The sequence below is a fragment of the Leucoraja erinacea genome, chromosome 34 (assembly GCF_028641065.1).
Source record: "Leucoraja erinacea ecotype New England chromosome 34, Leri_hhj_1, whole genome shotgun sequence".
In the NCBI taxonomy this organism is placed as follows: domain Eukaryota; kingdom Metazoa; phylum Chordata; class Chondrichthyes; order Rajiformes; family Rajidae; genus Leucoraja; species Leucoraja erinaceus.
In genome coordinates, this window is record NC_073410.1 from 19,682,070 (window position 1) to 19,695,906 (window position 13,837).

A 13,837-nucleotide genomic window follows, 5' to 3' on the forward strand; every position below is an offset into this window, starting at 1 on the left:
GAGACGGAGATACGACAAGGAAAAGATCGCATCCCCGTTGAAGGAAGAGATTTAAAGTTTCCCACACATCTTCTATATACTATTAAAACTGTGTGGCTGCTGGCTGCCTGCCGGTTTTCTGTCTGACTTGTGGTTGCCAGCCTGTGGGTGCCAGCCTTTGATTCGTTGCTACGCCAACGTCAGACCCACAAACGCCCTGAATTTTTCCATTTCGGTAGATTTCATTTTTCATTCCAAGTATCCACTCCTCATTAAATTACGTCAGGTTTATGTACACATTTTTAATAAAATCCTTCTTCCCCCCCCACCCCCACTAACTCATTTTGTCGCCTCCTGCTGGCCAGCGACCATAACGGCTGCTAGCGTTTGCATTTCGCCTCAAAGATGCCATTTAAAAACAGCCACACTGCTGATTCCTGAGCCGCTTGAGTTGGAGGACCACGTCTCCCGTGGGGGCTACGGGTAGGGAACGGCTGCGTTGGGGGAGCAGACCCAACGGGTCTGCACTTGGTCTAGTATAAAATAAACTAAAACATACATCAAACAAGACAAAAGAAAACAAAAAAATGGAAAAGACAGACGGACTGCAGGCGAGCCGCAACTGCTTGGCAGCGCCGTCACTTCGGTGTGGGCAAGTTGGGCCGAAGGGCCTGCTTCCTTGCTCTATGACTGTATGACATTTATATGACATAGCAAAATACAAAATGGCGGAGAAACTCAGCGGGTCAGGCAGCATCTGGGAAAGAAATGGACAGATGTTTTGGGTCGGGCTCATGGCGCTTTGCAGATTTCAGAGTCTGCAGTTTCGTGTGTCTTCATTTTTAAGACAGATTTCACTTCTAACTTCTTGATTCTGATGAAGGCTCCTCAACGCAAAATGTTAGCCCTGCACAAATTCTGCCTGACCCGCTGAGAGTTTCCAGCATTACCGTTGGCTCGATCTGCAGTGTATTGTTTCAGTTTCACCAGTTCCCTTCATGATAGGGTGTGTTATGCCCCTGTCCCACTTAGGAAACCTGAAAGGAAACCTCTGGAGACTTTGCCCCCCACCCAAGGTTTCCGTGCAGTTCCCGGAGGTTTTTGTCAGTCTCCCTAATGGTCGAAAGTGGTTTCCGCTTCTTCTATAATCTGAATTTATATTCAGATTATAGAACATAAGCTGAAAAGTCTCCATATGCCAATTCAATAAGGGGCAATTCAATCCCACTGAACCAACAATGTGCATTTCTTGTGAGCGCCGTTTTAAATGCCACCTACCATCTTCTTCAAGGAGTGCCGCTGCATCCTCATCCAAATCCCATTTTCCAGTCACAAAACAATCCTGGACACTAGTCCTTACCTGTATAAACAAAGAAAAAACAAAGAATAAATAACAATGAAAGAAAATCTTACTTTGAGTAGCAAGATATCAAAAGGCAAAACGTGGAAAGGATGTGTTTCATTAGATGTCTGAGGACAATAACTAGCTCCTTCATCTTGCTGACACTGAGGGAGATAATGGTGTTTTAAAGATACAATGTGGAAACAGGCCCTTCAGCCCACTGTCCGCGCTGACCAGCGATCAAGCAAAGACTAGTTCTATCCCACACACTAGGGACAATTTACAATTTACAGAGGCTAATTAACGTACAAAACTATGCGTCTTTGGAATGTGGGAGGAAACCGGAGCACCTGGAGCATTTGTGAACATTTAGACGGAGTTCGTGGCGACTGAGAATATATCCTTGCAGGGTGGCGGTGTTGAGGATTATTATGGATAGTGTTCAACAAAACGTGTGAATTGGTAAATTAATTGGTTCCCATATATTGTTCCCAGTGTGTGGGTGCGTGATAGAAATTGAGGAGATGATGAGAAAAAAAGGGGGTTTAAAGTTGGTAGAATTAAAATGCTGGACCAACTCAATGGGTCAGGCAGCATCTCTGGAGAAAAGGAACAGGTGATGTTTCAGGTCATACTCTTCTTCAGATTAAAGTAGGGTTAGTTGACAGAGACTTAGTGGGCCGAAGGGCCCGTTTCTGTGCTGTATCTCCCTATGATTAAATGTGCTGTGGTGAATTACTTCCATTAACTCCAAATCTACCGGTCTCTTCATCCTATATCAGTAGCCTATTAGGGGCTGTCCCACAGCGGCGACATAATTAGCGAGTTTAGAAGAGTTTAGGAGGGTTTGAAAAAAATATCATGTTGAAGACCTCCTTTGACTATGTTCAAGACCAGCTTAGACTATGTTCAAGACCAGCTTAGACTAGCTTCCAGAAAATTGGACACCGAATAGTGGAGAGTGAAGATGACCTCCTTCGACCTCCCTTCGACTATGTAGAAGACTTTCTACGACTACCTTCGACTACGCTCGATTACCTATGAATAACATGCCAAGCTACTACGACTTACTTCGACTAAACTTGGCTTGTACACGCTAGAATTTAGAAGATTGTGGGGGGATCTTATAGAAACTTACAAAATTCTTAAGGGGTTGGACAGGCTAGATGCAGGAAGATTGTTCCCGATGTTGGGGAAGTCCAGAACAAGGGGTCACAGTTTAAGGATAAGAGGGAAGTCTTTTAGGACCGAGATGAGAAAATCATTTTTCACACAGAAAGTGGTGAATCTGTGGAATTCTCTGCCGCAGAAGGTAGTTGAGGACAGTTCATTGGCTATATTTAAGAGGGAGTTAGATGTGGCCCTTGTGGCTAAAGGGATCAGGGGGTATGGAGAGAAGGCAGGTACAGGATACAGAGTTGGATGATCAGCCATGATCATATCGAATTGCGGTGCAGGCTCGAAGGGCCGAATGGCCTACTCCTGCACCTATTTTCTATGTTTCTATGTAAACCTACGAGTAAAAAAAGTATCGCTTTTTTCCCCCATGGTGACCTTTTTTTACTCGCTGGCATATTTCAACATGCTGAAAAATACTCGTAACGTAGCTGAGGCCTCGCGTACACGGGGACTACTCTCGAGTATGAAGGAGAGTTAAAGACCTCTTGGACCTCGTGTCAACCATACTGGGAGTACGAGTTGAGGGCAAACTCGTCTGAACTCGCGGATTAGGTCACCGCTGTGGGTCAGCCCCTTATTTCAGCTCTACAGCCACTGAACCTCTTCCTGACTCTGCTCCCATGCATCCTCTACTCTCTTCACTCCACTACATCTGCACAATTAGATTGGGAACTGCTTTCCACTCTCTACTTCTCACGCCTATTTTAAGAAGTAGAGTCTGGAACACACCTCACGCAAAATCATACCTGCCTTTAACCAAGCTTTTAGCTCACCCATCCCGATTTCATCTCCTTACACAAAGGCAAGATGTCTTAGCACATAGAACGGCCACTCTGCCCACAATGTTTGTGCCGTACATAATGTCAAGTTAAACAAGGCTCATCTGTCTGTGTACATGATCCATATCCCTCAATGCCCTGTATATTCAGATTCAGATTCAATTTTAATTGTCATTGTCAGTGTACAGTACAGACAACGAAATGCATATCCATGTACCTGTCTAAAAGCCTCTTAAACACCACTATCATATTTGCCTCCAGGCCATGTGCTTCAGGCCCCCATCACTTTCTGTGTAATATAATATATTACATTTTTCCCATCTTACGTTATAGCTAGTATTGGACTTTTCCATCCTGGAAAAAGGTTCATAATTTTACATATACTTCTATCTAGTCCCCCCTCAGCCTCTGAAATTCCAGAGAAAACAATCCATCTATCAAACCTATCCCTGTAGCTGAAACCCTCCAAGACAACATTCTTCTCTGCACCCTCTCCAAAACCTCTGCATCTTTCCTGTAATTGGGCGACCAGAACTGCATGCAATACTCCAAAATCTTTGAAACCTTTGAAATGCGGCCTAACCAAAGTCCTACAAAGCTGCATCTTCACCTCCTGACTCTTATAATGTATGCATCTAACAATGAAGGCAAGGAATGTCTCAGTTTAAAAAACGAGCAATTGGGTAAAAAGTTAAACAACACAAATCCAGACAAGAGAAACCCTATCGACAAGCAACCTTGTCACTGTTCAGCAAAACACTCACTACAGCTCCTCTTTTCAATCCAATGCTCAATCCAATAAACTAACTCTAATGCAAACATGGGCTTGTAAGGCCCAATAGTATAAATATATTTCCGATTGATTAATTGTTTTCTTTAAAACCCCAATACCACCAAGGGAAATTCTTGTATGTGAATATTTGGCCAATAAACTTATTTATTCATTCATTCATTCATCATTGTTTAGTTTCAATTATTTAGTGACTGACAAAGCAACACCTGTAGAAAACAAAACTTTTCCAGAAACTGAAAAATCCACCTCCAAGCCAACTAGTAAAGCAGAACAATGTTGAAGGAATAGAAAGGGTGAGTGAACAGACATTTTTCCCCAGTGCAGAGGAATCCAGAAGTAGAGAGTATATGTTTATGGTGAGGGGAAACATTTTATAGATGTTTAACACGTGGGCTGTGGTGATGGAACACAGAGAAATGTGACATGTCGCATTTTGGGACGTCTAACATGGGCAGGACCAAACAGTGAATGATAGGGTATGAATGAATGGTAGAGCAGAGGGATCTAGGAATGCAGGTGTATAGCTCCTTGAAGGTGGAGTCGCAGGGAGACCGGGAGGTCAAAGAGGCTTTTGGCACATTGGCCTTCATCAGTCAGAGTATTGAGCATAGGTTGGGAGGTCATGTTGCAGTTGTATAAGGCGTTGGTGAGGCCACATTCAGAGTATTTTGTTCAGTTCTGGGCACCATGTTATAGGAAAGATGTTGTCAAGTTTGAAAAGGTACACAGAAGATTTATGAGGATGGTGCCAGGATTCGAGAGTCTGGGCTATAGGGTGAGTTTGAATAGGCTGGGTATCTATTCCTTGGAGAGCAGGAGGATGAGGAGTAATCTATAAGAGGTGTATAAAAACATCAGAGGAATAGATCGAGTAGATGCACAGAGTAGGTGAATCGAGAACCAGAGAACATAGGTTTAAGTTTAAGGGGGAAAATATTTAATAGGGATCTGAAGGGTAACTTTTTCACACACGGGGTGGTGAGTGTATGGAACGAGCTGCCATAGGTGGTAGCTGATGCAGGGACTATCCCAATGTTTAAGAAACATTTAGACAGGTATATGGATACGACAGGTTTGGAGGGATATGGACCAAACGCAGGCAGGCGGGACTAGCATAGCTGGGAACAAGTTGGGTGTGGGAGAGTTGGGCCAAAGGGCCTGTTTCCATGCTGTATCACTCCATGACTCTAAACCTGAGGGGACAATATTTTCACATCGAGGGTGGTGGGTATATGGAATGAGTTTCAAGAAGTAGTTGAGGATGGGACTATAACAGCTGGACTCAGGGTAGGCGCTGCCGTTAGGAGAGAACCCGGCAGTGGTAGAGGACAGGCTGGTGGAGGATGCCTGAGGTCGGACAGGCGTGTGCTGGACGCACCGCCAAGAGAACATAGGGGAACCCGATGTGAGGGGCCGCCAAGAGAACATAGGGGAACCGGCATGGGGGGGACGCTGAGAACAAAGGAGGACCATTAGGGACCAAATGGAATACTTTGTAATTTTGTTGGCACCCTATATGTGGCGATTCTTTGCATTCTTTTGCATGCAAAACAAAGAATCTCACTGTGACATATCACATGTGATAATAAAGTAATCATTCATACGTTCAAATAGCAATCCAAGATAATGTGGGCTTTGGTAGAATAAAGTTTAAAGCAAAGGGAAACGTGTCAATTTAAAAAAAAAGCACTGGTCACATGCAACAGCCTTTTTGACTTCTGTCGGAAGTCTGGATCCAGCTGAGCAGAGATAGTCTTTGGGATGATACCTCATGGAGATTGAGGTATAAACAGTTAAATGGCAATACAATAGGACAGGCATGATGGGGACACATCATGGAACAATTTAACTGCTAAAATGTGAATTTAACTGCTAAATTGTTCTTCCCAATATCTTTCAGTTGATCTTGTTTTCATTGCTGCTATCTGTTAGCAAAGGAGTTGTTTTAAAACGTTTCTTCATTTTCCTCTTTTGTAGCTTCAGAGTGGCAGTTTTGTTCAACCTGGGGGTGGCACAGTGGTGCAGCGGTAGAGTTGCTGCCTCACAGCGCCAGAGACCCGAGTTAGATCCCGACTACAGGTGCTGTCTGTACGGAGTTTGAACATTCTCCTCGTGGTCTGCATGGGTTTTCTCCGGGAGCTCTGGTTTCCTCCCACACTCCAAGGACATACAGGTCAGTAGGTTAATTAACTTGGTATAATTGTAAATTGTTGTGTGGTGGATAGCTTTAGCGTGCGGGGATTGCGGGTCAGTGCGGACGGTGGGCTTGAAGGGCCTGTTTCCGTGCTATATCTCTAAACTAAACTAAAAAAGTGATCCTGTCTTTCGTCCACTATATTGAGGATGGAGATGATCACACAGTAGATGGTGTTGTCCAGTATGAAGATCAGCATCTGCAGTGCCACACTGGGATCTTCATCTCACTCAATTGGCTTCCAAGGATTTGTCCAACCAGGTAGTGGTATTACGGATGGCAAGATGAAGGTGCTCAGAACACAGGAATGCTGTACCAACATTCAAAATCAGGTGAATAAGTGTAAATCCATGACACAATTCAGTCTTACCTCTTCCAAGTCCCAGTCAAGAAGGTTCTTCACGGGAAATATTGTGGAATCCAGGCTGTTGTCTTTGCTTCTGGATACTTTGTTAAGCTTGCTAACGTGGAAGATTCCTCCAAATACATCATCTTCCTCGTCCTCTTTGTCTTCACTGACTGAAGGAATGATAAAAAAGATAAGACACAGAATGCTGGAGTAACTCAGCAGGACAGGCAGCATCTCTGGGGAGCAGGAATGGGTGACGTTTCTGGTTGAGACCCTTCTTCAGACTGATGTCAGGGAAGTGGGCGGGACAGATGGAATATAGTGGGAGACAGTAAGACTAGTGATACTAAAGGTTCATCTTGCATCACTCTCATGTAGAGCTGCCCATCCCTGGCTGGGAAAGGGCAGGCCAGCCCCAAGGTTGCTCTGATGTGCGGTAAGGTCATGGCAGTTCTGTCCACCAATTCCATTAACCAACATATTCCATATTCTTAATTCTTCACCGAACAAAATCTGTACACCAGTGTGGGTTTGGGACAGTATTTTACTCCTGGCACTTGTTTTGTACAAACTAAAAAAACAAATCTCTCTGACAGCGATGAGAAAGGCAAGATTTCTGGAGCGAAGGAATGGGCGACTTTTCGGGTATTTTCAGAAAATAAGGAAAATTAAGGAATATTGATGGCAGGGGAAGCAATAAATGGGTGCACATCCAGATGGGATGGAAGAGTGGTGAAAAACAGAGGGGGGAGGGAGGTGTTTGCAGCTTAGTTACCTAAAATTGGAGAATTGCAGAACGCACTAGGGACTTTAGAAAATAGGTGCAAGTGGAGGCCATTCGGCCCTTGGGTGTGATCATGGCTGATCGTCCCCAATCAATAACCCGTGCCTTCTCCCAATATCCCTTGATTCCATATAACCATATAACAATTACAGCACGGAAACAGGCCATCTCGGCCCTACAAGTCCGTGCCGAACAACTTTATTCCCTTAGTCCCACCTGCCTGCACTCATACCATAACCCTCCATTCCCTTCTCATCCATATGCCTATCCAATTTATTTTTAAATGATACCAACGAACCTGCCACCACCACTTCCACTGGAAGCTCATTCCACACCGCTACCACTCTCTGAGTAAAGAAGTTCCCCCTCATGTTACCCCTTAACTTCTGTCCCTTAATTCTGAAGTCATGTCCTCTTGTTTGAATCTTCCCTATTCTCAAAGGGAAAAGCATGTCCACATCAACTCTGTCTACCCCTCTCATCATTTTAAAGACCTCTATCAAGTCCCCCCTTAACCTTCTGCGCTCCAGAGAATAAAGACCTAACTTATTCAACCTATCTCTGTAACTTAGTTGTTGAAACCCAGGCAACATTCTAGTAAATCTCCTCTGTACTCTCTCTATTTTGTTGACATCCTTCCTATAATTGGGCGACCAAAATTGTACACCAAAATTGTCCACTAGCCCCTAGAGCTCTATCTAACTCTCTTTTGAATCCATCCAGTGATTTGGCCTCCACTGCCCTCTGTGGCAGGGGATTCCACAAATTCACAACTCTGGGTGAAAACGTTTTTTCTCACCTTAGCCTTAAATGACCTCCCCTTTATTCTAAGACTGTGACCCCTGGATCTGGACTCATCCAACATTGGGACCATTTTTCCTGCATCTAGCTTGACCAGTCGATCTATAATTTTATATGTTTCTATAAGATCCCCCTCATCCTTCTAAACTCCAGTGAATACAAGCCTAGTCTTTTCAATCTTTCCTCATATGACAGTCCTGCCATCCCAGGGATCAATCTCATGAACCTACGCTGCACTGCCTCAATCACAAGGATGTCCTTCCTCAAATTAGGAGATCAAAACTGTACACAATACTCCAGATGTGGTCTTACCAGAGCCCTATCCAACTGCAGAAGAACCTCTTTACTCCTATACTGAAATCCTCTTGTTATGAAGGCCAACATTCTATTAGCTTTCTTCACTGCCTGCTGTACCTACACGCCAACTTTCAGTGACTGGTGTACAAGGACCCCCAGGTCTCGCTGCACCTCCCCCTTACCTAACCTAACCCCAGTGAGATAATAATCTGCCCCCTTGTTTTTGCCGCCAAAGTGGATAACCTCACATTTATCTATATTATACTGCATCTGCCACGCATCTGCCCACTCAACCTGTCCAGCTCACCCTGCAACCTCCTAACATCCTCTTCACAGTTCAAACTGCCACCCAACTTTGTGTCATCCGCAAACTTGCTAGTGTTGCTCCTAATTCCCTCTTCCAAATCATTAATATATATGGTAAACAGTTGCGGCCCCAACACCGAGCCTTGCGGCACTCCACTCGCCACTGCCTACCATTCTGAAAAGGACCCGTTCACTCCTACTCTTTGCCTCATGTCTGTCAACCAATTTTCTATCCATGTCAACACCCTACCCCCAATACCATGTGCTTTAATTTTAGTCACCAGTCTAACTCCGCTATCTTCAACATCCCTATCTAGCTCTCTCTTGAAAGTATCCAGAGAACCGGCCTCCACCGCCCTCTGAGGCAGAGGACTCCAGACACAACTCTGAGAGAAAGTGTTTCCTCATCTCCGTTCTAAATGGCTTACCCCTTATTCTTAAACTGTGTGGCCCCTGGTTCTGGACACCCCACAACATCGGGAACATGTTTCCTGCCTCTAGCATGTGCAAACTTCGCCATCCTGGTAATTAACCTTGTGAACTTACGCTCCACTCACTCAATAGCAAGAATGTCCTTCCTCAAATTTGGAGCCCACAAGTGCACACAATACTCCAGGTGTAGTCTCACTCGGGTCCTGTACAACTGCAGAAGGACCTCTTTGCTCCTATACTCAACTCCTCTTGTTATGAAGGCCAACATGCCATTCGCTTTCTTCACTGCATGCTTACTTTTATTGACTGATGAACAAGGACCACCAGATCATATAACCATATAATATAACAATTACAGCACGGAAACAGGCCATCTCGACCCTTCTAGTCCGTGCCGAACACGTATTCTCCCCTAGTCCCATATACCTGCGCTCAGACCATAACCCTCCATTCCTTTCCCGTCCATATAACTATCCAATTTATTTTTAAATGATAAAAATGAACCTGCCTCCACCACCTTCACCGGAAGCTCATTCCACACAGCCACCACTCTCTGAGTAAAGAAGTTCCCCCTCATGTTACCCCTAAACTTCTGTCCCTTAATTCTCAAGTCATGTCCCCTTGTTTGAATCTTCCCTACTCTCAGTGGGAAAAGCTTATCCACGTCAACTCTGTCTATCCCTCTCATCATTTTAAAGACCTCTATCAAGTCCCCCCAAGATCCCTTTGCACTTCCCCTTTTCCCAACTTGACACCATTTAGATAATAATCTGTCTTCCTGTTTTTGCTACCAAAGTGGATAACCTCATATTTATTCACATTAAACTGTCATGCATCTGCCCACTCACCCAACCTGTCCAAGTCACCCTGCAGTCTCATAGCATCTTCCTCATTGTTCAATTTGCTAATGTCACTTTTAATCCCATCATATAAATCATTAATGTATATTGTAAATAGCTGCGGTCCCAGCACCGAGCCTTGTGGTACCCCACTCGTCACTGCCTGCCATTCCAAAAGGGACCCGTTAATCCCTACTCATTGTTTCCTGTCTGCCAATCAATTTTCTATCCGTCAGCACTCTACCCCCAATACCATGAGCCCTAATTTTGCCCACTAATCTCCTAAGTGGGACCTTATCAAATGCTTTCTGAAAGTCCAGGTACACTACATCCACTGGCTCTCACGTCCATTTTCCCAGTTACAGCCTCAGAAAATTCCAGAAGATTAGTCAAGCATGATTTCCCCTTCGTAAATCCATGCTGACTTGGACCGATCCAGTTACTGCTATCCAAATGTGCCGCTATTTCATCTTTTATGATTGACTCTAGCATCTTCCCCACCACCGATGTTAGGCTAATTGGTCTATAATTCCCTGTTTTCTCTCTCCCGCCTTTCTTAAAAAGTGGGATAACATTAGCGACCCTCCAATCCACAGGAACTGATCCTGAATCAATCGAACATTGGAAAGTGATCACCAATGCATCCATGATTTCTAGAGCCATTTTCTTAAGTCCCCTGGGATGCAGACCATCAGGCCCTGGGGATTTATCAGCTTTCAGTCCCATCAGTCAACCCAACACCATTTCCTGCCTAGTGTGGATTTCCTTCAGTTCCTCCATCACCCCAGATCCTCTGGCTACTCGTACATCAGGAAGAGTGTTTGTGTTCTCCTTGGTGAAGACAGTTCCAAAGTACTAGTTCCACTCATCTGCCATTTCCTTGTTACCCGTAATAAATTCAACGTTTTCATTCTTCAAGGGTCCAACTTTGGTCTTAACTTTTTTTTTTTCCTCTTCACATACCGAAAGAAGCTTTAACTATTCTCCTTTATATTCTTGACTAGCTTACCTTCGTACCTCTTGAAATGTAACCCAATCCTCTGACTTCCTGCTCATCTTTACTATGTTGTACTTCTCTTTTATTTTTATACTATCCCTGACTTCCCTTGCCAACCACGGTCGCCACTTACTCGCCTTGGAATCTTTCTTCCTCTTTGGAATGACCTGATCCTGCACCTTCTGTATTATTCCCAGAAATATCTGCCATTGTTGTTCCACTGTCATCACTGCTAGGGTATTGTTCCAGTCAACTTTGGCTCCATAGCCCCCTTTGTTCAACTGTAATATCGACATTTCCGATTTACCCATCTCCCTCTCAAATTGTAAATTAAAACTTATCATATTATGGTCACTACCTCCTAATGGCTCCTTAACCTCAAGATCCCTTATCAAATCCGGTTCATTACACTACACTAAATCCAGAATTGCCTTCTCCCTGGTAGGCTCCATAAACTGCTCTAAGAATCCATCACTGAGGCACTCCACAAACTCCCTTTCTTGGGGTCCAGTACCAACCTGATTTATCCAGTCTACCTGCGTGTTGAAATCTCCCATAACAACCGTAGTATTACCTTTACAACATGCCAATTTTAACTCTTGATTCAACTTACACCCTATATCCAGGCTACAGTTTGGAGGCCTGTAATGTCCCATTGGGGTCTTTTTACCCTTACAATTCCTCGGTTCTATCCATACTGACACCACATCTCCTGATTCTATGTTACCCCTCTCAAGGGACTGAATTTCATTCCTCACCAATAGAGCTACCCCACCCCCTCTTTTCGTTAGGACATATACCCTTGAATATTCAGTTCCCAGCCCTGGTCCTCTAGCAGCCATGTCTCTGTAATTCCCACAACATCATACTTGCAACAACATGTTTATGAGTGTGCGAAGTATAAGAAATAAAGTACCATGTTTACATATCAGTTGAGCTGCTGCAAGTAAGAGTTTCATTATTCCTTTTTGGGCCATATGACAATAAAATATACTTTCCTCTGGCTCTTGAGTCCCTGACTCAATGTTCATATCTCAGTGGGACAGGTAGCATCTCTGGAGAGAAGGAATGGGTGACTTCTCCCAATCCTTTTCTCCAAAGATGCTGCCTGTCCCGCTGGTTACTCCAGCATTTTGCGTCCATCTTCGGCTTAAACCACCATCTGCAGTTCCGTCCTACATGCTTAGTGTTCATACCATTAGATTACTTGATTACCTTTTTGAGTACTTTTGGGAAGGGGGAGGGGCTGGCGTTCAGGTGGAAGCAGCAGCAACTGTCAGGTGTATGCAAGGTGTTGGAGGCACAGCGGGAAGGGTGATGTCAGGCAGAGCCATAGTGATAGGAGACTCGTTAGTTCGGGAGACGGGCAGGAGACTGTGAGAATAGCGAGACCAGGATAATATACTGCCTCCCTGGAGCCAGGGTCCAGGATGACTCCGAGGCTGCAGGACATTCCCTGGAGTGTTGAACTCAGGGCATGGATAGGTACCTGCAACTGGAATTATAGAGAAGAGTTACTTAAAGTTAGAGAAATCAATAGCCATACTGCTGGGTTGTAAGCTGGTCAAGCGAAATATGTGCTATTTTTCCAATATGCATTTATAAAAGTGTGATAATGAGAGTTCAAGTTCCTGTTGAAGTGAAGGGCAACTCAAGTAGCAGTAACGAACCCCAGCTGACAAGGAAAATTAAGGTTTTGGTCAGGACAAAGGGAGGTCTTTGTCTGATTTCGGCAGCTCGCATCAAGTGTATCCCTGGAGGAGTATAGGGGATTAGAACACAGCACAGGAACATGCCCTTTGGTCAACAATGTCAATGAACATGATGCCAAGATAAAGTCATCTCATCAGCCTGTACATGATCAATATCCTTCTGTTCCCTGCCTATCCATGAGGGGGTCTAACATTTTCTTAAATGCCATGATGGTATCTGTTTTCACTACCACCCCTTGCAGCTCGTTCCAGGTACCCACTACCCTCTGTATAAAAAATTTACTCCACACATGCCCTTTAAACTTTGCCACTCTCACCTTAAAGTCCTTATCTTTCACGTTTATACCCTGGCAAAATGGTTCTGACTGTCTACCTTATCTATGCAGTTTATCATTTTAGATACATCTATAAGGTCTTCCCTCACTCTTCAGTATTCTAGAGAGTTAACAATCCATGTTTGTTCAATCCTGGCAGTACTGGGAGAGTATAAGCTACTCCAAAGCCTCCACATCCTTTCTGTGATGGGGGCGTCCAGAGCTGCACGCAATACTCCAAATGCAGCCTAACCAAAGTCTTGGAGCTATATCATGACTTTCTGACTCTTACTTATAGTTAATGCACCAACCAATGAAGGCAAGCAAACCACACATCTTCTTTACCACTCTATGTACTTGTGTTGTCACTTTCAGGGAGCTATGGTTCTGGGCTCCAAGATCCCTCTGTACATCAATATTGTTAAGGGTCTTGGCATCAGAACCTTTGATAGTCAGAATCTTTTTCCCAGGATGGAAAAGTCAAATATTAGAGGGAATAATTTTAAGGTGAGAAGAGCAATGTGCCAATCTTTACAGAAGATGTGCGGGGCAAATTGTTTTAAACAGAGGGCGGTGAGTGCCTGGAACCGACTACAGGGGTGGTGGTAGAGGAAGATCAAAGTGGCATTTAAGAGACTTTTGGATAGGCACATGGATATGCAGGGAAAGGAGGGTTATGGATTATGTGCAGGCAGATAAGAGTTGGTCTTGGCATCAAGTTTAGTTCAGACATTAGGGGC

The 13,837-nt window shown here is 44.3% G+C and overlaps 1 protein-coding gene across 2 annotated transcripts in view; it reads right to left on the reverse strand.

Annotated features, from left to right (window-relative positions):
• The window catches only part of bms1 (BMS1 ribosome biogenesis factor), a 120,737-nt gene that overhangs the window by 55,470 nt on the left and 51,430 nt on the right, over positions 1 to 13,837 (reverse strand). For both annotated transcript variants that reach the window (XM_055661955.1, XM_055661957.1), the window contains exons 12-13: positions 6,637 to 6,785; positions 1,258 to 1,339 (exon numbers count right to left, since the gene is read on the reverse strand). In XM_055661955.1, the coding sequence (XP_055517930.1) occupies positions 1,258 to 1,339; positions 6,637 to 6,785 (231 nt within the window). The remainder of the gene's footprint in view (positions 1 to 1,257; positions 1,340 to 6,636; positions 6,786 to 13,837) is intronic.